The sequence below is a fragment of the Sipha flava genome, unplaced genomic scaffold (assembly GCF_003268045.1).
Source record: "Sipha flava isolate LNK unplaced genomic scaffold, YSA_version1 66_pilon_pilon, whole genome shotgun sequence".
Classification (NCBI taxonomy): Eukaryota; Metazoa; Arthropoda; class Insecta; order Hemiptera; family Aphididae; genus Sipha; species Sipha flava.
The window spans coordinates 1,603,841-1,630,995 of NW_020273606.1; the positions used below are offsets into that span (position 1 = coordinate 1,603,841).

General features: G+C 32.2%; 1 protein-coding gene across 1 annotated transcript; it reads right to left on the reverse strand.

The window, feature by feature from the left end:
• Positions 1 to 1,304: 1,304 nt before the first annotated feature.
• Positions 1,305 to 26,618, reverse strand: LOC112691731 (serine proteinase stubble-like). Its single transcript, XM_025566103.1, has 10 exons — positions 26,053 to 26,618; positions 25,363 to 25,624; positions 13,157 to 13,299; positions 4,855 to 6,084; positions 4,372 to 4,761; positions 4,228 to 4,304; positions 4,051 to 4,151; positions 3,695 to 3,963; positions 2,987 to 3,141; positions 1,305 to 2,897 (listed from the first exon to the last, which is right to left on the reverse strand). Exons 3-10 carry the CDS (start codon positions 13,296 to 13,298, stop codon positions 2,736 to 2,738), a joined length of 2,526 nt encoding a protein of 841 aa, XP_025421888.1. The 5' UTR covers position 13,299; positions 25,363 to 25,624; positions 26,053 to 26,618; the 3' UTR covers positions 1,305 to 2,735.
• Between the last annotated feature and the right edge of the window lie 537 nt (positions 26,619 to 27,155).

Here is a 27,155-nt window from a genome sequence, read left to right on the forward strand (position 1 = left end):
AAATGGTGTATCTTGAAGATTGATTTTGCTGATTGATATGAAATATGAATATTATTCGTATTATAATTGATAACAATAATAAAATGACAATATGGAACGTTTTGTAACGTTCCGATCAATTTTAAAACATCAGTAATCTAGCTACTACGATTTTTCGATAGTCGATTGTATAATACTTTTTTTTTGTGGTATCACAATATGAAATAGTAGTTAAATAATTTAATTTGTAATTTAAATATTTTACTCATAAACCCAACTTAATCTTACTTCCTTATCCCTACCAAATACCTGCAGAAAATGCTCATTTTTTCCAAATTCATAATTTTGCTTATAAATTATACAATCCAACGTTTTCAATAAATTCAAATAAGTATAAAAACAACCAAACCCACATGTAATCAGTATAAGCACTAATAACTTTACATATTATATGAATTAGAATAGTTAAAAACAAAATATCAAATTATAGTAAAAAAATTTATTTTAAAAATAAAACCACTTTTTTACATTTGAGTTTATAGTCACTTTATTGTTATAAGTATGTTTTTTTCTAAATAATTGATCATTAACGATGTTTATCCTATACCTATACACATTAAATTACACAATGCACATCAATATAATTGTTCACAATAACTTTATTCATAAATAAATATATAATTACTGTATTTACAGTGTTCCAGAGAAACCTCATACTATTATTACAATAATAATTGCTTTGAAACAAATACCCAGCCTTATAAATCGAATGCGTTCATACCACAACCAGTTATAGATTCAATACTATTTAATTATTATTTGGAAATATGTCTTAAAATAATAATTGAGAATATTTGATGTGAAACGTGTAAAATATTGCATCCTATTTTAATAGTACCTATCTTAACAAATAATGCTTTATTTCAGGAACATAAACAAAAATTGCATTACTGTCTACCGATTAAAAAAATAATAATATTATAATAAATTTAATGTATAAATAAATAATAATAATAAAAAAATGATATGATAATTGTAAAAATAAGTTAGAAATAATTGGGTTTCTCTGAAACATGCCACCGTATTTACGCATGTACTTATTATTATCAATATTAATATTACAATGAGCACTGGCTAAAATGTGCGACGTATTATAATTTATTAAGAAATTATTACATCTATTTTTAATACTTAGTTAATAATTATAAACGAATACAATATATTTTCTTTTAAAATTAAGTTATATCACAATACATAAATTAACTTAACCGAAGTATTAACAATTAATTACAACAAGACTAATATATTAAATAATTTAAAAAAATTATTCCTGTTTATTTAGTATAAATAATTAAAAAATAACACCTTCAAATATTTGAGCTAAGACTCCATAATAAGAGACATATTTTGTATGTATATATACTCATATTCGTATATATACTTTTAAAAGAAAATTAAAAACTATTACGTTTCGGTTTTCAAAATGATATATCAGTTAAGTGTTAATGGTAAATTGTACTTGCGGTAGCATTCAACAATAAATATATGTATACACAATTAATCAATTAGGCATAAAATGTATAACTGTTAAATATTTGCGAATAGAACATAATGGAAATAGAGCAGTGCTATATCACAGGATAATCATATCATAAGATAAATCTTGAACAATGATTGCTCCGTAGCGAGAAGATATTTTGGAGCTCGTCACGCCACTAAGCAAATATATTATGCATAAATGTGATTTTATTAAAAAAAAAAAAAAAATGTAATCAACTAAAAATGTGTCCAAAAAACATGTATACCTCGTTTGCTTAAAATTGAAAACTGACTGTTATACATGATTTAAGTAGATAATTATAAATTTAACATACCATTTGGTATTTGACCATTGGTCAAATGATAACAGAATCATTATTTTGTCATTGTAAAAGCGCAAAAACTTGTTAGAGGACTGCAATAATAATTTAAGATCTCGTAATGTTTACGATTAAAATAAAATGATATTATGTTCAACTTAAGCTATGCCTAATACGTGTAGGATTACTATTAAACAAAATTTTTGCTAATTATACGCTATTTTGAATCGGAGTTTATTTTGTTCGAAGTAGATTCAAAACTAACACTAATGATATTTTTTTAACACTAGAAACGAAAAAAATTATATGAAATTTGAAATATTTTTATGTGTTTGAAATAAAAAGAACGTTGTATATGTCGTAACAATATTGTGTCCTTCGTAACATAATCAATTCGTGAAGGTCTCTGCAAAGTATTACGCTGATGGACAATTCAATAGATTAAAGACGAACGTACTTCTACGTGTTTAATAATGTGTAATACGTACATACATATCGAGTCAAGACCGGGCACACAATATGCGGCGTATGTCAATCAATATAATAATATATCTAAAAAGAACTTCTATTAAATTGCGTCCGTTAACGTAATAGTCTGCAGTGATACGTATATGTTATATATTACATGGAGACTGCAGTATTCACCGTAAATAAAACATCTCTTAATAGCAATAAGCGTACGAACAAGTGAGAGACTATTATTCAAACTGTATCGATAACACTTGGACCGACCAACTCGCACGACGTCCTTTTGTTGCAAGTCGTGCGAAAAAAAAATCATATGAGTACTGTATATAAGCATTAGGAACAAACGAAATTGTCTAAAATTTGAGGCCGCGTACCCGGTCGACTCGATAGTTTTAGATGGGAAATGTTGATTGTTGTTTTTTCTGTCCGTTAAAATTGCAATATTTGATTGATCCAGTCTTTGAACTTTGAAATTCTCGTGTACACGCCGGGTTGGTTTGGTTCGGCGCAACCGATTCCCCACGATATGATACCGGCCAGTATCCATCTCTTATCGGGTCTTTGAATTACCATCGGGCCACCGGAATCACCCTAAGTGCATAGCATTTTTCAATTTACCATCCAACTGCTCGCAATAAAATAATAACACAAAAACAATAATAATCGATCGCTGTACTCACTTCACACGAATCGAAACCTCCTTTTTTCCAACCCGCGCAAATAAATATGTCTGGTATGTGTTCGATGTATCCTGCTGCGCGGTACATGGTTTCGCAAACCGAGTTGTTAATCACAGGAACTGTCACTTCTTGTAGAACACTGGGTAAAGGTCCGTCTATATAGAGAACAATGATAATTTTTTTTTTTTTTTAATTAGGTATATAATATCACAATGATACGTATGATACGTTATAAGATTAATTCTTTGGTTCAAATAGTTTTAAAAACGTTTTTATGAAATACGTCTAAGTACGTTGATTGTTTAAATTAATTTAAATAAAACCCGATCAATGATAAATATTTACTCTACATCATTGATCAATATTTGATTAACAATCATTTTTTGCCTTGTCGGGTTAATTCAGGCCAAGAAATCTAATACTAATAATTAAAATCAATTATATACGTTTTCTCGGTGATAGTCAAAATTATTTCTTAACTGCATTATAAATCACAAATTGTTCGATTTAATAAACATCCATAATAAATTAATCGTATTAATTATCGTTTAAATATTTTTTTTCTTTTAACACTGGAATACGTTTTACTATTTGGATTTAAAATTTGCGGAAAAATTATAATTTTTGTGTAGTGGAAGTAACAAAATATTTTATGCTGTTATAAATTTATAATTTATTGATTTTCTAGCGGTTTTTTGAAAATATTACCTTCGTATAATCTTCCCCATCCTGTGACATAAGCAGAAGACCCTACATGGTTTGAATCATCGTCTGGGACGCAAACAGGTATGATATTGGGCTGGAACTTGACTGGTTCGTAAAATCGCAAAAGTGCTAAGTCATATTCAAAAGTTCTCGGATCGAACTGCGGATGCGAGGCGACGATTTGTATTCTCCGTTCTTCATAGCCGTAAGGTTCTTCTTCTACAGACAAGTCGTGTTCACCAAGCCTAAGTAGTAAGTCACTCGGAGGGACGCTAAGCAATCATAAAGACAATTTGGTAAGTACACATTTTATTGTGGAAACATGTTATTATGTATTTTATATGGCAATATGTATTTACTTTTCAACACAATGTGCAGCAGTTACCGCCCAATTTTCATTGAATAACGCTGCTCCACATTTGTGTAAGTATGTAGACGTTCTCCATTGTCTTAACGAAATCTTTTATTTTTTTAAAAAAAAATTATTATTAATTAAAAAGTAATTATTTTTATTTCTCACGTGCGAATCAATTTACCTGCCACGGCCACTTGCCGAATGAAACTTTTTCACCTCCCACAATTCTAGCTGTAGGGAACAGTCGTCTACCGCAAACTTGATTTTAACGAAAACATGAGATTAGTTAGTACATTTCATATTAATACGCATCGAAATTAATTACCGTCTTTATAGTTGGACATGTTCAGTGGAGCGTTTGCGGCTTCAACAGAATCTGTTACTGTTGTCGGCGGAGGAGTTGTAGTAGTAGTGGTCGTTGTTGTTGTTGTTGGTGTTGTTGATGTTGAAGTTGGCATTAGCATAGATAGTGTACTCGAAGAATAGTGTACGCTATTGGTGCTTGTATCAACGTTATTTGTGGCCATAGCGATGTCGTTGTCGGATATGCTCTGGACAGTGCTCGGCTTTGATATCAATGTTGAGGAGTACGGATAAGTGGTACTTTCTTTGTACGGTGTTCCTGAAGCGTTCGGCTCATGCGTTTCAACCGCAGGAAGTTTGACCCAGGAAGGAAGCGTTGAACCGTCGACGCCTGACGATGGCTTGTACGTCACTGAAAGAGCGATTACATTTATGGAAACGTTTTATTTTTTTTTACATTTATTTTTTAATCTTCTAACAAATTACATAAAATTTGATAACTCACGGTTCGGTGGTTTCGTGCTCTCGGACGGTACCACGGGAACTTTGTCGAGAGTTGTCCAAGTGACCAACGTGGGCGAGGTAGACGTCACGGCGGTGGTACTGCCGTAATGCGGTGACGTGTAACCGCTGATCGTTGGGCTGTTCATCGCGGCGGTTGTCGCGGAAAAGTTGGCAATTATTTGGGTGACGTTCTCCACGGTCGAACGGGTCGCGTAGGAAGAGCCCGTAACGAACTCGGTAGCGGCGGTGGACGAATGTTCCGCGGGCTTGGCGGAGGAAGACGGTTTCGGTTTTACCGTTGGCTTAGCTGTGGTGTGCGGTTTGACTTTCTGCGGAGACGACGCGGACGTCTGCGACGGCGACGGGGACGACGACACCGGTGTAGTCGATTTGTACGTAGTGCTCGACGGCTTGATCGCAGGCCTAGACGTGGACAGCGCGGCGTTGGTCGTGGAGTTGGATGGACGCGGCGTGGTGTAAGAGCTCGTGGATGCGGCGGGTCTGGTGGTCTCGTGGCCGGGCGAGTACACGACGGTGTTGGACGCGGTCGAGCTGGGCACGCTGAACTGGACGGTCGGCCTCGCGGTCTGAGGCTTGGGCTTCTGGACGGTGGACAACACCGGGTCCTTGACCGGCGGCTTGTACGAGCTGGGCTTCACCGCGGGCTTGGCCGTGGAAAACGTGGTCGAGGGTATGGGCTTGGTCGAATGTGATATCGTGGTCGTGTACGACGACGACACCGAACCCGGTGTGCTGCTGCTCGCGAACGTGACCGTGGGCCTGGCCGTGCCCGTGGTAACCGTCGACGGCGCGTGCTCGGTGTACTGGTTTCTGGACGTGGACGTGGACGTGGTAGACGACGTGGACGACGACGAAACGGCGAATTGGGCGGTGGGCTTGTAAGAAGACATAAACGTGGTGGTCGGCGAGCTATGAGCGCCGTATCTGTCGGTGGTGGTCGAGTGCTGCGCGCCGATTTTGATGTTGGACGACGCCGTCGCCGGCGGACCGACCACGTCGTTGTCCATGTTGTTCAGGTAATTGTCCGGTTCGTTGACCTCGACGTCGGCGTTCGATTGGGTCTTGCAGCAGCTCCCGAAGTAGAACCGATCGATGCAAGTGCCCAGGTGCGTGCCGTTCACTTTGGCGCACGAGTACGCGAACATGCAAACGCCCGTCTCGCCGGTCCTCCGGCTCACGCACGGCAGCTGCCTGATGTTCCGTCCGAAATCTGCGGAGCAACACCGTTAATCGTGAGAAGAACATTATTGGCGCGTCCGACGCACAACACCTGTTGTTTGTCTAACGGGCAAGCGGCGAACGAGAGCGGTTTGTCTACGGATGTTCCTGATTGTCGTTCATGTCAACCGGATCCGTCATATCATTACGATATTTACGCGCTTTACAATGACAGTGGCGTATCTATGTGCAGGCACCGTAAGCACGTGCAGGCAAACTTCAAGAATGCATTTTGTTATTGATCATACGTATAAAAATGGTTCGGATCTTAGGAAATCATGTTTTAGCGTTTAAACGAAATTTGTTTTGCATATTTACCCAATTCATACATATATATTTGATCGTAAGCAATTAAACGACGATTCCGGTATACTCTGTTTTAATTATTTAGAGCGGCGATTTTCCACAGGGTTACGCGCGGTAAACATGTGAATAAGCTCCAGATAACGGACGCGGTGTCCTAGAGAATTAACGCTGGTTACACTGTTTAAATATGTACGAATCTGGAGGCCAATCTTCAGTATCGGCCTCCAGTACGCTGCTGGAATTCTATATTACATAGGATTACTGAATTATAAATTATAAGGTCTGAGGAATGTGTGTGATTCGCGTGCGAATGCGTTCTGCATTAGCCCTCGAAAACATTTTTACAACCATTAAAAATTATGAAACTATAATAAATTGTTCTGATAAAAATACTAAATATGAGGTACGAGAAACGGCGAAGTTTGTAATAAATTATCAATGTTAAATTATTAATAGAAATCTGTTGATTGTGTGAATAGAACGCATCGTCCAGGGGCGTCATTTCAACTTTTGAAAGGGGAAGGCAACTGATTAAATTTGCCGACTTCATAATATTTAAAAAATTATGGTTACCTATATATTTAAATATTTAATATTTATGGACGATACAACAGGGGCGTATTTAGATTTACTTCTTGGAGGAGCAACTCAAATTTTTTCTTTAATTTAGGCTCGAAATTTACAAATATAATTTTTGGTAATATTTAAATCAAGTGAGTCCTTAATATTTATGGTTTTTATTTTTTTTTTTAATCTAATGTCGGATCCTTTTAGAATCGAATGTTGTGTAATTATTTTTAACACCTGTCTGTTTTTTGAAAGTTACGCTTGTATTTTAATTGATTTTTCACTAAATATGGACCCGACAAAAAGCCCAATTCAGTATTCACAGCCACGCGTAATTTGATTTCGTTATAAAATGATCCACATTAAAAAAATTTGAATTGTGTATCTCACATATAATAAATTCTTTAAATATGGATTGAGGGGGATTGCCCCTTCACCCCCCCCCTAAAATACGCCCATGCGATATATTATCAATAAAATATTTTTTCGAAACAAAACATATAAGGATTACTAATGAATAATGATGTCATAATGAAAAACAAAGAACATGAAATGTTTCAATTTACCCAATTAAATAATAACATTAAAGATAGGTAGTAAAACATTAATTAATTTACTTGTCCTATAGGTTATAAGTTACCTATCAATAGGTTTAATTGAATAATAATATAAATCTAATCAAATAAATACTTACAATTTTATATTTGTATATTTAATACTTCGCAGAACTTATTTATAAAAACACAAAATCGTGTTTCAAATATAATCTACCGTAGTTTGGGGTGAATAGGAATGATTTTCACGGTTTTTTATAGATTATGAGCTAAATTTTTATGGTATCGATATCACGAAAACGGTTTTATAAATATCACATATTTAGAAATATATACCGAAAATTAAGTTAATAAGGTTCGCGTAATAACGATTGTCATAAACTGGGAAGGAGCCAGTGTTTCCAAACTTTTAATAAACCGTGAACGTGTATTTAAAAGAGAATATTATCTGATTTCTGAGTACAAAATAGTAAATTAAATTTTACTATTTACCGATTTTAGCATTTGATCATTAGACAAAGAATTTCCCACTTTTTTAAATTTTCTTAGAATGGGGTATTTGCCATAGTCTGCCCCCCTTCAAATGACGCCCCTGGCGTCTTTTAAGGAAAATAATCACCATTACATTTTTCCAGAGAATAATTGGGTGTCAAATTAAATGCATATACTTTTTAATTAAATTATTAAAAAATCTGTAAGTTATACGAATCGTTTTAACTGTTTCGATAAAAACACACATTTATATTTAATCTCGTCCGTGCGGTACCGCTTAATACGAGATTATGGATTATAGTCAACTTTGTTTTGATCCTAACGTTTAAAACAATTATATTATTCTTTATAAATTTATTTTACTTGTTTGTAACGAACCTATATAATACACATGCTCGATTTATATAGGATCAAAACAAGTTTAATTTTTTTTTCTTGAATTAGTTTTTTTTATATGTATCTCAATGGTTGTATAATGTATCATATTACTCCATTGTGATATATTTTTTTTATTTATATATATTTTTTTGATTGTATAGAAATATAAACGTCGTCAACGTACCAAATAAAAGTAAGCGAAAAAAAACAGACAGTGTATATAGTTATAAATATCGAGTGTGCAATAATGTTATTAAATACCAATTTCGATTGCAATGGCGTATGGTAAAATTAAGCTTTTAAAAACGAACGTACGATATAGGAAAAAATAATTCGTCGGGTTCGATCAATGTGTGATTTAACCGAGATGAAATTAAAACTACGCCGATTAATATTTAATCACGTTATATCGGTCACTGAATGTAATAGACGGAACGTTTTGCTATTTATTTATCGTATGGCATATTCAGACACAGTAACGTACTATAATATACAAACATTGTTGATGGTACGTAAGGAAGTAGACAATTTTCGGTTCGCGAGGCATAAAACGGGAAGGAAAAATAAAAGCAATAACGAATTTTCGGGTTTCCGACCGCGGGAAGAATGCGGTTCCCGTGCCTTAAATTAGGCCAGTGTTGGATGCGCGCGCGTTATTACAACATTGTGTTTTAGTGTTTTATGATAAATATCCGAAAAACACACATAATAGTGTAGTAATATGGGCGATGCGCATAGGCATCCTGACTACTGCACAACGTGTTGGAGTAGACAATGGGCTACAGTTGTGTCTGGCTAGTTTGTAGGTCAGTAGATTGAGAGTGTAATATATACATAATGTGCGCGCAGCTCAAGCGTTGGCGCACGCGTGTGTGTTTATGTGTACGTACGTGTATGTGTGTGTGTGCGCTCGCGCGCGTGCGTGCGTGTGTGTGTGCGTGTCTGTACGTCTGTGTGTATGTTTTGATTAACAGTTATCTTGTCTTGTATTGTGCCCACAAAAAAAAAAAAAAAAACAAACCCGTACCTATAAAGGTAGTGGAAAAACAAGTTTTTTAATGTATGCGCCAATGTTCAGCTTGCATTGTCCGCATAGTTGTGTATCAAACGTGATTTTACTTTGCTTCCGAGAGAAATAAAAATGCAAGACGATTGACGTTCTACTTAAGAGTTCGATCGCTGTAAATTATAATATTAGGTCCGCGGATACACGTATTATCGTTGCGCATTATAGACGCGGCGCGTGTCACAATGTTTAAACGAACTGCGTGTCGACACTGTATTGGATTGGCCTCGCCGGTCGCTATTGGGTTTTCGGTTTTCGAAAATTCCGAAAATCGTTCTTTAATATTGTTCTCCTACAATCCGATTTTTCTAGCGCGGGACCGTCGACGTCGAACGCGCGTCACCGCAGAGCACGCGGTATTACCGGCACTCGGTGGTTGTTACTTCCGTAGGCACGCCATCTGAACACGAGTTTTAATGAACTGTTCGCGCATAATGTCGATCAGGTCACACAGATAACGCACTCTTCAGACATGATCAAACGATGTATTGATGTATAAATTAAACAACTATGATTTGCTAAAATTAACAATCGAAACGTCCGCCGAGATTTTGATAGATAAACCAGGCGTATACGATTTCGTCGACGAAAATTACGAAGAATTTATCATAGACGCGCGAGTGCACATATGGTAGTACCGACCTAATGACTCATTCCTAACTGTTAACACCGTTTATTCATTCCTTCCTAGGACTATTATTCACTCTATTATTACATACGATGTATACCTACGATGGGTATGAGTTGTTACTAAAGAAAGTGTCATCAGCCATGATGATGACACTTTCTTAAAAACTCGTTACATTACATGTTGTATACATATTGTATTTAAGTACCTTTAAAACATTTTTATCCTTCATATGTTAAATGAAATCTAAATGATTCTGCCTAGGTAAGGTGTTCCAATCAAAAATGATAATTGTTAAATAGCGTTCAACAAAAAGTCAAGTTACAAATGATAATAATACATTATTTTGATTCGACTAAGGTTGCTCGGTCAACATTATTAAAACGCCGAGTGTTTGTTTTTAAGAATTGCAAGGCTGGGCATTAACGAGTTAAAAGTTAAAATTAAGTTAAAACGTGAGTTAATTTTAATTAAGTTAATTAACTCGTTACTTTTTTTACAAATTAACTTTTAACTTGTTAAGTTACTTTTTTTTTTAAGATTAACGTGTTAACTTTAAGTTAATTTTATTTAAAAGTATCTAAATTAAATTAATTTTAGTACAAAGAATAATGCAAATTATTAAATGAGGTTTTTAGTAAATTTAAAATTTACTATTTTGATATGAATTTCCTGTAAACGAAAATAATATGAAAAATAACTTTAATAGTCATTATATGGGATATATTTTAATATTATATTTTTATAACATTGTTATTGTATAAACACTATAAACCCATGAAAATCCTAAGATATTCTGTGAAAATAGTAAATACCATGAGAGCGAGTGTCAATGGGGCATTAATCACAAAACAACTGTGTTATAATTTCCAATTTAATTTCATTATTCAACTAGCATGTGGTCTGTTCACATCTCGTTAAAATTTATAATATATATTGTTATTAGTTTATTACTTTATTAGCTTATTATATTTCTGTGAAAGTTAACTATTTCTTTATTAATTAATTAGTTATTAATAGTTATTAATTAGCTAGTTAATACTTTTATGTAGCATTTTAAATTTCCCCAGTAATTTTCTTGAGCATAAAAATACTAATATTATATGTGCAATTTTTTATTTTTACAAATTAGAAAATTTTAACTTTAAACTAAGTTAAGTTACTTTTTTCAAAATTAACTTTTAACTTAACGAGCTAATGAAAAAAAGTATAAGTAACTTTTAATTCAACTTAACTTTATTATTTTAAAATAACTTAACGAGTTAAAAAAAATTGTTGAATTGCCTAGCCTTGGAGAATTGTACCTCTGTTTTCGTAATTTTTTTCGACAAAACTAAAAGTAACTAAAAAAAAACAATTCTTACTCTTTTTTAGTATAATTCAATTTATATTACACATAGTCATATGGATCCCATACAATTTATATCATAATTTAATATTTTCCTATTTATATATTTAGAAATTGTATACAATTTATTTTATCACAATTTACTAACTGTTAAAATAATAGATTATAAAACTTTTCATCAAAGTATAAACTAACCTATTTTTAAAATAAATTATTTTATAATTTTTATGATTTAAAAATAATCCAATCATCTACAACATAATTGTGTCAGACACCTTGCATAGGCATGGTAGAAGTGTAATTTACATGCGTGATTTAAATATAAATTCAAAATTGTGTCTAAAATAATTTTTATTTAGAAATTAGAATTGAATATGAAGTTATGATATTATTCTTATTACTATTATTCTAATCTTTATATCATTGTAAACGGGATGATAAAATAGACAGTGTACAAGAGGATAAAACGGTGAATACACGACTTTTAAAACCATGTTGTAATATATTCATTAAAAATTGACAGACAAGTGACCATTGTACTGATATTAGTTAATAAATTTGTTAAGCCTAAGAGTAAATTAAATGTTACTAATTTATTAAACTTTCATATAGTAGATGCTATTAATTATAATTTTTAAATGAACACGTTTTACTTTGAATTAAACGACGAAGTAAAAATGATGTACAGTTAACTATGATAAAAATATTTCCATAATATACTAACAACATAGTTTATTAACAAAATTTTTATACTACTATAGTTATTATGAATTAACTATGAACTAAAAGAGATAGTTTCAGATTGAATAAGTATGGATTTTATTTAAAAAAATATAAATTTTTTTATAGCAAAGTTTTATACTTAGTCATTTTTGAAACTGTTGTTTTTAACTCAACTTAAAAGTTAAATGTATTAACAATATATTATTATTTAAAATATTTATTTATAAAAGACCCTCAACAAAAATGTTAAACATGATTAGAGATCAAATTATAATCTTTGAGAATTAATTCATAAATTGTATTAATACCTTCTTAAAATCTCAAATTTTTAATGTAATCATAATTGGTTATATAATATACTCGTACGTAAAGTTTTAATACAGTTTTAACATAGTAAATTCCTTTTAATAATGGTTAACGTTTAACAAAAAAGTAGTTTGTAAAAATACATTTAAAAGAATACAAATTTATTTCAAATTTCCATAGACTAAAATTATGCACACGCATATTGTTTTTACAGATACTAGCTATGTGTTATACCTTATTAACGGTTTAAAATAGTATGAGGTATAAGAATAAGAAATGTAATTATAACATTATTCATAGTATATTTTGACCAAGGTGAACGACCTAGTGTTAGATGATCAAATGCGTTAAGAAGAAAAAAAAAATAACGTCCGTATAATTATATCGTAATATATTTTTTTCTTTAATTTTTATCAGTGCCAAAATACTTATTATTTATATTTGCTTGAATTTTGATGTATAATTTTTCCAAAACTATTATGATGTAATTAATCTAATCATTAAAGTTAAAAAAAATTATAAGTCGAATTTACAATATTTTAATTGTAAAATAGTTGTGATAACTATTTGATATGTAATTTGAATTGTTAAAAGTAAATGTAGGCATACTTAATTACCCGTATATAATATGCTAACTGTAACATTGGCAACATTTTAAATTTCTAATAATAAAGTTATTTCTGCATAGTCGCTTACCTGTTATTGTGCTTTGTGTGTCCCATGAGGGATAGGATTTCACCAAACTATTGCTGATGATCACTCCAACCATGTAGATCATAAATAATAGTGTTTTATCGGATGAGGACTTCATTGGTGAACAATTGCCATGACTCTTCATTCTAAGTATACAATTAAACATTTCAATCAAACATTCTACAACATACTATTATATAGTTTTAGGTTATATCATACAATTGCCCATGATTTAATTTAGTGGGTGATTACGTCTAGTACCTATTTTCGACATCAATCTGTTTTTTAATTGGGTATAGACTCGTACATATTTATAAATACAATATTTATTGATTAAATTTTATTTATACTTGTAAGGTTTTTCAAAACAACTAAGATAATAGGTAATAATAATATACCATTACTTAATATTTAGAATAGTGAAGTGCCCAAGTAAAATAACTTAAGTACTACGGTGTAATAAAATATTTTAGTACTAATTATTTTTTAGGATATTAACGTAGGCGTATTTTATAGATTGTAAATAAATAATTATATGTGTCAAGTTAAAGAAAATAAATAATAATATTGGATACCGGAGGTCCTATCGTTTTGTCTTAAGACAGTGCAATATAATGTTTACATATTCGTAATAAACTGATTGACCCGATATCTTCCTATAGTTGTAGTACTTTTGAATCTTATTGAATTAACGTTTTTACTTTTGACGCATAAACGAAATTTTTGTAATGTACAACACACAAAATATACATTAAGACATGTAGTTTTCATACATAGTTTTAATAAATCATATTAACTTTAACTAAATTGGAGAACATAAAGCCTCCGCCGAGTTACATTGTTTACAATCTACATTGTTCATAGCCAACACAACTGTCAAGTATTTTTCCATTGTAGTATGTATAAAAGGCCGTAAAAATAAAATAATTTTTTCGTACACTATACACTATCAAAGTTACATTTTGTCTAATGGTTAATACGCTTAATTATAATAACTATTGTTCATATACAATTCGCGCAATTTGTGATGGCGGAAGAAAAAATATATATAATCGTGTATTTAAGTCTCATGGCACCAAAGTTTCATCGTACTATAACACACTGTAACAGCTTACTTCACATTTGTACCTATAATAATACTGCGACAGGTAAGTTGTGTCTTAAAACCATAACAATTATCAAAATCGTGTTCGAATGTTTTTCAATCTTGAAAAATACCCAACGAGGATGAAGTATCATTCTGTTCACACCATACAAATTCACTTTGTTTAAAACATGTGAATAATTTTTTTAAACTAACTTGGTGGACTATTTCTGAGAAATAATGCGTCATAGATGTATAAAAAATATCTAGCGGAAAATCAATTGCATCCTTAATCTTTTTACATTAGGAATTAAACCATGCGTAAAATGTAAGTCTATATATACATCGTTCTACTGCGACGAAGAATTTGAAAATAGGACAATCTTTTTTTTTTTCATTCGACTCAATCGAATCGAAGTTATAACTACTACAACTCGATATATTTTACATTTTACGGAATAGTTCGAACACAGCACAAATATATTTATACAACAACTAAGTAACCTCTGCACATACTCAGATATTGCACAGACGAGTGTTAAAAATCGACAAGAAAAGTGTTGCAACTAATATCGATAACTTTAAAAGTACAAAACTATCGCCACGAAGGCAAAGAAAAGTATGTACTATTATTGTACATTGTACACTCATAATATTTCATTATTTCGAACACTTAAAAACTAAAAAAACGCAAAAAATAAATATGTATACGGACAGGTATTAGATAGGTGGTACGCATACTATTATAATGTCAATCGCGTAAAATAGCAACAAAGGCGAAACCGCAGATGGGATATTACTGTAATTATTAATATATGTGTTTCACCGTGGCACATGGCCCATATTATTATGTCACTGTGCATATTCGAAACTTATCGCTATGGTAAAACCGTGTACGGTGTTTCTGTATCTACGTATGCACCCGTATGTCGTACTAATTGTGTTTGGATGGTTTTATAATATTCTAGGACCAGAGCGTGTGCGCACAACAATGGATTAATTATGTAGGACACTGTATAGGTATTTGTGAATTTCTTGTCATTTTCATTTTAAAAACGCACTTTGATTCTCAGAGGGATGTCCGTCCGTCCGATACAATCTAAAGGATGACGTAAAGAAGAATGTCGAAAATAAGACGTACGGAAAACATTGTATTTCATTTGATTTATTTTAAGTGCTTTATAAATGTATTTTTAATAATATTGTATACGGTGTACTGTACTGAGAGGTACGTTAATTATTAAATTATGTTTAGATCTTAGATGTGCACTGTGAAATCGAAAAAAGGTAAAACATTCACGTTGTTGTAATGCACTTTAAAATATTTAGTATGTGCTATCTACTAGCAACCCCTGATGGACACCCTTATCGCAGCGGTCAATGAATAAAAACTGTATTTCGTCACCGCTCATTTCAAACGTAAACTACCTACGAAAAATGATTTTATGCGCTACTTATTAACAATTTTAATTACTTTTAGAATAGCTGATACTAGATAGTAGATAATAAAAATGTGTACAGTATCGTCTGAATCCGAAACATAAGGTTTATGTATAATTATAAAGAAGTGCTTTATACATTTACGAGGAAGATGTGTCCAATTTAATCATTTTAAATAGCGTAATTTTTTTCTCAGTTCAGCACGGTATAATTTTAGATTTGATTTATAAAGAAATTATTAAAAAACGTATATGAATAGTTTATTATTATTTACAGCAATACTTTTTATGAGCAAAATTGAATTACGAAAACATTTATCTATGTATAATGAATAACTTTAGCAATTCAAATTGCGGGAAAAAAATCTACCGTACAACAACAGGTACACGATTTATAAAACCTGTATCCAACCAACTATTCATAAATAACGCATCGACTATATAGATATTGATAGAATTAACGTAAGCCATAAGTTTTAATTGACAATATATGTGCATCACGTATTTCAAAAATGATATATTGGTTCCCGACTGGTAGTTTGAAAAATTGTGTGCGCATGCTATCATTTCTAGACCACCAAAACTATGGCAGAAAATCATAAAGAACACCGAAAGTTGAAAATGTGGCTTTGTACACTTATAGTATAAAAAAACTTGAAAAATAAATAACTATCCATTCGAATCAGACGTTCGTTGTAGTATGAATTTGCGAAATGTACTTGTGCGTATACGATTTTATTCGGCTTTATGTACGCATATAGAATAGGAATAAAACGTTTTAATACGGGTAATAGTTGTCGAAGGCGGTACATGTTCTACGTGGTCATTATTGTCGTTTGGATAACAATAGTCGAATTAAATAAATTGGATTATCTACGGACAATTGTACCCCGTTAGTATGAATTATAGGAGTGTATTGTGCCTTGAGCATTATGGTACACGCACAGGTCAGATGGTGTGAGAAAAAGACATAATATGTTATACTATCTTGACTCTAGAGTGTAATGCACGTAGTCATTGTTTACCAATTCATCCACGATCGACGCTATTATACTTTCCATATTATGCTTTCTACGCGAGCTTTGGATTCCTCTCTGATGAATAATAGCGAGTTCGTGATCGTGGAAATTTTTTAGAAAACTTTATAGTTTACGTTAAACATGACGCATAAAACATAACCCACACGGGTGTATGCGTTTTATGTCACTTTTTCGTTAAACGTTTTGCGGATACAACCGCATACACCGGAAACACAGAAACTAGACGTAACGCTGGTACATGTTATGAGTATTACGACGCATAGGTCGAATATTATGTCCATTAGGTTTCTAGGTCAACAGTTAAGAACGGTGAAAGTTTCTTCCGTCACATACGTGTTTAAAATTTTTTCCTACTCGGAATTAACGCGAGAAAAATGCAAGCAACCACGCCAGTAATATTTTTGGATATTGAGTCACGAATTAGCATTATTTAGCAATTTCTGTCGTCTGTGTTTCATGAGAGACGACATAACTGTAAACGTTTAACAACTAGCAGGAATGACCCCATGAATACTAATTTGTTTTTGCGGTCAAGTTATAGCACAGAAAAATTAGTTATCCGCTAAGAAATGGTATTATGATTGAATCGCATATTATGCACGTGTAGAAAAAATGTAGGTATTATTAATTTTCTTGAAAACGTTAAATAAATAACTTTTTGTGGGATAAATTACGTATAATACGAATGCGATTCTGAAAAAATTGTTATCCATTGGCAGGTAGATTATATATGGGTATATATAGACACTATTCTAAAAAAAAAAAATCGTGATAATACAATTCATTTTATATTAATTAATTGTATTATTTTATATTAATTTTATAATTAATGAAGTCAAAAAGAAATTTTATTCGTCGATAACGATCTGTTTGAGTTGTTGAAATTAAAGTTTTAAATCGAATTATTGAATTAAATCAAAACTCTAGAATTTGCGATTAAGTTAACAGTACCTGCAGGAACGTTAAGGAAAAAACCAAAAATATTATCGATTGCCTGTGAACTGAGATATTACAAACAAAATTAAAAATATATCCTGTGTTCTTAATATTGTTTTAACATTAATTTTATTCGTAATTTAATTTTCTTTTCTTTATCATTCTCCGCCAGTAAGCAGAATATTCTCTGTAAATAAATCAACAAGATACTAGCGAACTGGTGTTGTGGGACAAATATATGTGATCGTTTGGAATGTTAATGGATATACCTACGTTTGCTGCACGAGATCCGTGAGGAGAGACTAATAATTAAGAAGGCGAGCCGTTTGCCAGCGAAAAAGTAGAATAATTACGTGTACCCGTTCGGATAGTACAACAGCGACGTACATCCAGACCAAAAGTCCTTTCCTAGTTTTCGAATAATGTTGAAACAACAATAATCGAAGCGCTCGTGTAATAATTATAACTGATTTGTAAATATACCGTTTGAAACGTCATTATGTTAAAAATACCACAATGCCTGATGTATGCTTGTACTCGCAGAACAGTAATGAATACGTATCGAAGCAGCTAGTGATTATATAGTTATAATATAGATATAATATTTTATACGCACCATATTATATATAAAATTCGATCTCGTGACCGTTAAAAATGTTAATTTATAAACACACAGTTGTCTGTTTTCGACGTGCAACGGGAGAGTAAAAAATACGATTTATAGTAAGTATCTACCAAGTGAATGTATACTACACTATAGTTTACATGTTATACCCGCCATAAAAGCGAATTATTACATTGAACCCATCACCCAGATCTTTTTAACACTCGACGATGAACAGCTAGTCTTCCCGAGAATCTATGGTTCTCTATTGGTACAGTCATGTTCGAAAATCATCATCAGATTTAAACCATTGACTATGAGCATGATACACTATACAAATGATGATTGTTTATAATACTATCTATTATCAATGCTGTGTCATATGTGTGTGACAAATTATAATAGAGCGTTGGAGGTTTTTTTTAATATCTATTTTTTTTTTATCAACACAATAAGATGAACCGAAAATCAAACGAAACACTACATGTCATCGAATTATGACAAGGTAAAAACGCTATGAATTTGAGTAGTTGAAAATGCATGGTCGTTCAAGTCTCCCAGTCGAGCCGTTTTTAATGTTGTTTTTTCCATATACACATGCACACAAACACGTCTCCGTATTATCTTAGAGTTTAAGATTTTTAGTAAAAAGCATGTGTACAGAGACGGGTTTTGGGATAGGACCGTTTATATAAAGTAACAATTTCCACTGAAACGAAAAAAATAAAATGTTTTTTTTTTTTTTTCGGTGGATAGAGGTCGGCGTTTAGGTGAAGTATTAATAACGTTCTATATATATATAGCAGAACTTGTGCTAAATCCGGGTTCGCAACATGTGTAGGTTCGTATTGAAAATGTTTCGTAAGTTCAGCTTGAATTTAGAAATCGATAATTCGACGAACAGTTTAATCATTTTTATTATATCAGTTGTGTATGGGCGTAAGGCTTAATATCTAATAAATAATAATACATGCATGCAAATGACTGCATAACGTTCACTAGAATTACTGACTCATACAGTGTTTTGGATTTTCGTACATATTATCATATATCCTATTGCGGTAGGTAACTAGTATTTCCCTTATTCCATACTGGTATTTCTGGGACACAGAATGCTGTTAAATATTTGTTTTTTGACATACTTAAATAAAGTATTCAGTTCACGTAAACGGTTTGAAATGTATTGCTACGTACAAACGTAATTCGACATTAAAATAGGCATTCTTGCAGATATACAGCGTAGCATCGAAGGTGAACAATTTTATCTGCACGACTAAGACCCGATAGTCAAAAAGTTTCAAATTTTTTTTACATCGTCGTACATTTTTTATTTTTTTTTAATAACTATACTATTATTTTCATAAAATTACAAACTCGTACGACGTGATAATGTTATATTCGTCGTCGTCAGTGTACCATGTTCGTATATTTACACTGACTTGGAGAGTGTATATAACAATATAATATTAGGACACGCGGTTCCGTACGTATGCACGTGCAGTATATACAATATTTATACGTAATTTTGTTCGAAACCAACGAAATAGCCGAGCCAAAAGTCCGCCGTTTCAACCATTCGCGTTTTTAAAGCATCATGCACGTGTTTTTATTATATGCAATATTATCGTCATGACCAGGTCGTGATAGGTTTTGGGCGCGTGTTGTCCGTTTTCGCAAAAACATAATATATACGTGTAGCTGCGCACGTATGTGTAGGCACGCGTGTGCGTGTCGCGACCACCGCGGTCCACGATAGCGTAAAGTAAATCTTATTACTAGGGAGATAATATTGTTGTTGCCGTATGGACACCGTCGTCGCAGCGCAACCGCAGTGTAAATCATAACGGTACACGTCGAAAAGAAATCTCAATGACCTTGTGCCGTTGGGTCGTGTCCGGTCCTCTTGGCGCAGTCATGTATAACGTTACGAAGCAAGTCGCGGTCGCACTGAAATCGTATGTATACGAAATACTATATACGTACACGGTACTGTGTACAATAGACACGAAAACGCCAATACCGTTTGTCGTCCGCAGAGTTCCGAGCCGACGGCGAGCGGGTGCGGAGGAAAGGCGGGGAGCCGATGATTCTCCGCTGTGATATACGTGCGCGTACATCGAATTTCGCTGCGCGTTTTCCACCGCGAGATTCGTCGGGATTCGATTGTTCGATTTCAACGGTTTTCATTGGTTTTACGCGTCGCGCGTACCCTTACGAAATGGTTATTGTTTCCGTAGTTTTGACCCGGTCGGGGTGGCACGGGGCACGGGCACATGTAAACTCCGTCAGAAAAATAAAAAAAAAAAAAAAAAACAGGTGAAATTTGGTTCATGTAACCTCCGCCGGTGAAGAAAATCAAGTAGTAGTGTAAAATTTATATGATATATTATTAAAAATAAATTATAAAATAATATAATATCATATCGTTCACATTAAATATTTAAATCGTAGTAAAAAAATCATAATAAATAATCGTTATAACTAAGAATTCAAAAATATATAGTTATGTCGTGTATATAAACTAAAACGATGAGATACAATTTGTAAATATTCTAAGTCTGTATTACTCCATTAGTGTATCTATTTATAGCATCCTGTAACACTGTCATTTTTTTTTATTTCCAATTTTTTAGCTTATTTACTTGAGATATGTCATTTAATTTTACATAAGTATGAGTTTGAATTTCGGTAAGAACTTTATTAAAAATATAAACATTCGGTTGACTTATATAAAATTCATTTCTTAGATGACTATGAAAGGATTCACAGACAAAACACAAAAAAAACTGACGAAGTTTACATTAGACCTTTTATTACCTTTTTATCTTAACCGATATTCTGGCGGAGTTTACAATCGCCCCGGGGCACGTGTGTCTTCCGCAGCCCACATGATAGTGGGATACTTCCGCGGTGCGGAGATGAAAAGTGGCATCGGAAAAAAATGGTAAGAAATTCTCATTGGCTCCATCTCAGCGCTGAATTTCACGACCAGCGTCGACCGTGGTCGCTGGCAGAGTATAATTAAACGTTATTATATAGTCTTGTAATTATCGTACGTGCAGTATATACGTATAGGATTTCCAATATGTAAGTAACGAGTATAGTTGTTTCTCGTCCGGTGTAAGATATTACGTGTGTAATAACGGACATGAGTTGGTGAATAACGGTCAGCGTGTAATCCTGTTTGACTAGATTCTCGAACACCCAACATTTTATTATTACTATCATCATTACACTACTGTATCATTTTATTTTCGTTATACAATCCGCGATTTTTTTTTTTTTTTATTCACCGTAGGACATATATATATACTATGTTTGACTGGCTAATTTATTGACGGATGATGTTTTTATTTTTACAGAAACACTTATGGCAGATGTACATTTTACAACTGTTTTCGATTCCCATTGTATTTTTTCGGTGTTTTTTAACGTTTTATTTGTCGAGCATTTTTAATTTTACCGACAATGAACTGTTATTAACCATTCACGAGTGCGCCCACGCACACACACACACACACACACACACACACACACACACACATACACTCCCGCGAGTTTTTCAATATGCGTGCATGCATATAGACTCTACCGCTATGGCGGTACAACGGAAGACCCCCTTTTAGTGAAATTTTTTTCGTTGAACAAATTAATTCGTGTTTAGCCCGTGTATGCCAATTGCGAATTTTACAAACGCGATTAAACACGCTTTAAACGGAATGGGGCTTAATCAACGGTTTTGTACGCTTCGGATAGAATACCGATTTATATCGTGAAATACTATATCGGTCTGGAAGATTTAACGAGACGAATTCACTTCGATCGCGCGTTTAGGGCTTTCGTGATTTTAGATTTGGAACGGCTTTTAGTTGTTTTTTCCGGTAGATATAACAAAAAATAAAATAAAAAAATATCTGAACCATAGTTCAGTGACCGGTCGTTAAATCACTAGATGCCGATGACGAAGACAAATTCATGTTGTATAAAAAAATAATCCGTAAATGTAACTCGAAAATTTGCCAACCTATTAATTCGTGGGACACCGCGGAACCTATAGTTCTTAGGTATACTTTGACTTAAACGTAATAAGTTATATATATATAATAAACTGCAGTATAATATGATGTCAAGAATTGGATTGTCAACCATAAATTCGAAGATAACTGTTCGATAGCAAACGATTGCGATACAAATGTATACAAGTTTAAGTTTTATAACATTTAAAACGATAGTTTTTTATAGGTGATCAAAAAACACTTAATGCTTTAAAGATGATTGTCTTAACGCAGGTATTATATTATTTAAACAATAACGTTTACAACCTCTCAACTAGTTTTAATATAATAATATTGAGACGATGACTGTTATTATAGACCTTTTTGATACACGGTGTAAAATGCATTCACTGTATGTTTTTGTCTTCACTATGAAATAAATCGTAATCTATCTTGTACTCGGTGACTGTTTATTGATTCATAACTGAACGCGGATGTCACACGGGTACATAATAATATATAGTCATTAAATAAAGTACATGACTTTCCTCCGCAGTACGAGAGAAATCTTATTCAATACCTGTACTCGATTGAGTATTATAATTAAAAAATAATACAGATATGCATTATTAACCAGTGCACACGAATTGTGTTAATTGGGTGACCGATAAATTAATTAATTAAATATTGAAACAGTGTGATCGAATGTATTTTATCTACGAGTTTAAATTAATTTTGTCGCTCACCGAAACCGTATTCAAAATGTGCAAACTAGTGCAATCTAAATTATAGATCACATTAAAGTGTATATTATTATATTGTTCTTGATTATTCAAATTGTAATTAGAAAGTAAATACTATTTTGATGGCAGTTCATATTGTTTTAATTGTAAAGGCGAATAAAAATTATCCAGGGGGTATCTATTTTTTGTTATTTAAATCTTTTATTATTATTTAAAACAACGATGGAATACATTTTTAAAACAATTGTTCTAGTAAGTAAATTTCCAACATATATTTGCCTTATTTTTTTTTAATCGAATTGAACAACTTTTTGATAATTTTATAAGAAATATTGAGTCATATCTCCAATATTTGAATGGTCCGAAATTGTACTCATTCAATTTTTAAATCTACTTGAAATTTTAAACATTTTGATTTTGTAACTATCCATTATTTATTTCTATTTGATTATATTTGTAGTATAAAAAAAAATATATCTTTTTAATGTAACTTTTCGTTTTTTAAATTATACGTAAATTATTTTAGTTGACAATCATTATAAGATTTTCTTAATTCTTTTTTTTTTTTACTGGAAAATTAATACGTACAATTTGCACTAAACATATTTATTGTTTTCTCATGTACTCGTATTGAATGCGAACATAATTTAGAAAATATAATAGAAAAATAAAATATGAAATAGTAAAAAAGATTTAACCACAAACAATTAAAATGTACAGAAAAGGATTAATTTATAGTAGGATTATAAAAAAAAATATTTACAAATGTATTATTTAATTTTTATAATTTAAAATCGTTTATTCTGAATATTTAAAGAAAATATAATTTTAATGCATTTTTATTTGTTATACCTATACTTTAACAAAATGTATAATATAAATATCTTGTTGGTAAAATAAAAGAAACATTAAGTAAGTTAATGAATGATAACGAAAAACAAATAAGATAAGTGTCGTAAATATAAATAGTGAATTGGTTGACACTAATGAAATACATCACTTTATTTCTGCTTTACTAAGTTAATTTATAATTAGAACATACCGATACCAGAGTAATAAATTACTATTAAATAACACTTATGTTTCCATTAAATAATAAATAGTGTATTACCTAATCGGTCAACTATATTTCAGGTAGGTACCTCTATTGTTTTACATAATTATTAGATTATATCTTATCTTAAAAAGTATACATGCGGGGGAGCTATTATTTTTGTAACCAATGACTGACGAGGTGTATGAACCCGGGCCGCAAAGAATTATTAAATATAACGAAATTGATTATTTTTTAGTTACTAGAAAATTTTTTTAATAAAATAAAGATGGTATTTTATTCATATTGTATACAGACATTTTGGTTTACATTATTAATATCTGTATTTTCTCGTCAACCAAGTATTGAAAATAAAAAAAAATCAACCGTAGATAATTCGTTTGATATGGATATTTGGATGATGTTGATGGATGTTATTAAATTTATTTATATAATACCAATACGTACATTTATAATGTTTATTTATTTATTTATTTTATATACTATATACGTCTTGTGTTATTCATCTAAAATTATTTTAAAAATACGTGAATATATTTTATATTTTATATTATTATTTTCTTTATGTCTTATTAAGTATTAATAATTTTAGTCATATTTATAATATTGTTGTACTGTTCTTATGTTTTTAAAAATAATATGGAATCTATTATCATTGCAAATTTGAAGAACTGACAAATATAATTAAGAAGTAAACAACAGTAAAGGTTTTATAGTAAAAATTATATTTTTTTTTTGTGCAAAGAATTCAAATTATGTAAAAAAAACAACCATAGGTCATTCTCCTGTCTACAATTATGGCAACTAAGGTCATTAAAAGTGACCATCTAAAATAAATTTCCATGGTGTGATGCTTATCAAAAAAATAATTTACGTGTTTCTTATTATGTATTTTTAGCAAATTTTTAAATAAACTTATTTAAATTATCCGTTAAACGTCGTTAAGTAGAAATTAATTATTTATGTAACAATCGAATATCTACAAAAATAAAAAAAGACAATTAATTTAACTATTGGTGCAATATCAAATAAAATAACTGAGGATTTTTTATAATATATTGTATTGAATTACAAAAAGAGAAAAAAAAAAAAAAATAATAATTAATAAAGTAACGATATCAAATTTCAACTATGAATTTTTACGATTTTATTAATACGTTTTGTCGTTACTTTAAACCGTTATCTTGTAAATGCCGAATAGTATAAAATAAACTAATAAATATATATATTAAAATACTATTCAATTGTTTAATTTGAAAAAAAAAAATTAATAATTATAAATATATTATACTGCAGGTAAAATTGTATATTTACCTGTAGAAATCGATGTGCCTCCTAATCTCTCGACGAATAATGATATATAGTTGACGATCTCGGATTCGAAGTCTGATTTTTTTATAGTGTCAGCGAGAATTCGAATATTGTTCAACAACGGAACCAAATGCGTAAATTGCCAAGTATTTGTTCTTGTGTAACTGTCGTTGATGTCTCCTCAACCGCATGGCGCGGTCCGTCTCGAAATGGTAGTCATTGATGCATGGGAATAGACAGTTAATCCGTTTTTGCTTCTAACGGACTGAAATTATCATTATAAATAAATATATAAGTGCAACGTAAATACTAAATGCGTCCATGAGTATTTTGTGCCTGGTCATTGCGGATTAAGAACAGTTAAGATACATTTTTCTTTTCGCGTAAAATTAAAACCCCTCGTTAACCCTTCAAACATAATGTGAATGCGTACGAATAAATGACGCGAATTTAAAACCGTAAAGTTTAACAATAAACTGATCTATGCGAATGAGAAACGATTCACTAGTAATAATAAGATAAATTTGAATAAATGCCGCGTATTCGACGAGCGTTTCGGATTCGATACAAAAAAATTATTCAACGATTTTACGTGTACGATGTTAAAATATTATAAGACAACATACTATAATTAGTATAAGACATACACCACCACCACCACCAAGAACTAATAATAATATGGTTTTAACTTACTTTGGACTTTCGTCAACGGTTAGTGGACACTCGCGAACCGTACGTCGGTGCCGGCCGGATGGAAAAAGGATTTCACACGTCGAGACGTATACAGACGTATAATACAAATGGAAATTGATTTGTTTCTTGTTCGTCGGTTGGGTGTAAAATAATTGTAATGCGCGGGTTTTGGGTGTAGAGAGAGAGAGAGAGAGAGAGAGAGAAAAAATTATAAATATATTTAATGCAAACTTTAAGTTGTGCGTATATATTTTTACTATTTAAATCTCGTAGACGATCGGTACAACGCGAAAATAATAATAATTGTGTTTGCGAATTTCGATACGATTTCTGGACGGCGGCGGTGACGGCAACGGTTGCGAGGAGGACCGAATCAATGACCCGTTGTTCCGGACGGACCGGTGGCAATAGAGACGGTACTACTATGCTCTCTGGTCGTCGTCGTCGCGCACAGGAGCATTGACAGGAAGCGGCGCGTTGCTTTTCTGCTCGTGTTTGATGACCGACGGCGGAGTCGTCGTCTCCGGAAGATGGCATTAGCCCTCCTCGACGGCTGACGGTTGGTCTCTCGCGGCGGCGGCGGCGGCGGCGGCATCAGCTGATCACGTCGTGTTGTTGCGGGGCACCGGTCTTTGCCCACCACTCCTCCCGAAGGTTGCTGTTGCACGTACCTGTAAGCCGTACACATACACACCGCACACACCGGTGGAATCGGCCAACGCCACCACCGCGCTCGGTGCGTGTGTTTATTCGCGCACTTAGAAGAAGTACATGCAACCGCGAGTTAAGTTAATCGTTTGCAAAACTACCGAATATCTGTTGAACACGAGTTTGCGAATAAAAATTGGTCGTTTATACTTTTGGACGTAGGCGCACGGAGTGTACGAGTGTATAGCGTCTAATATAAACACTAAATATTCATACTTACTGTACGCACTTGGAGGTGTTTTTTGTTTTTGCTGTACAGCTACGTACAGCACAAATTTACGTGTATAAAGAAGTAACGTTCATATATTTATATCTATATAATACATATATATATATTTATCTTATACGTGTACTTGGAGGAATACCGTTTATATATATATATTTGTGTATACGTA

Coding starts and splice junctions, on each gene's coding strand:
- LOC112691731 (XM_025566103.1), bottom strand. CDS start 13,298: ATGAAGAGTCATGGCAATTGTTCACCAATGAAGTCCTCATCCGATAAA. Junction 6,085..13,156: donor CACACAAAGCACAATAACAG/GTAAGCGACTAT, acceptor GTTGCTCCGCAG/ATTTCGGACGGAACATCAGG. Junction 3,142..3,694: donor ATGGGGAAGATTATACGAAG/GTAATATTTTCA, acceptor TTCTCTATATAG/ACGGACCTTTACCCAGTGTT.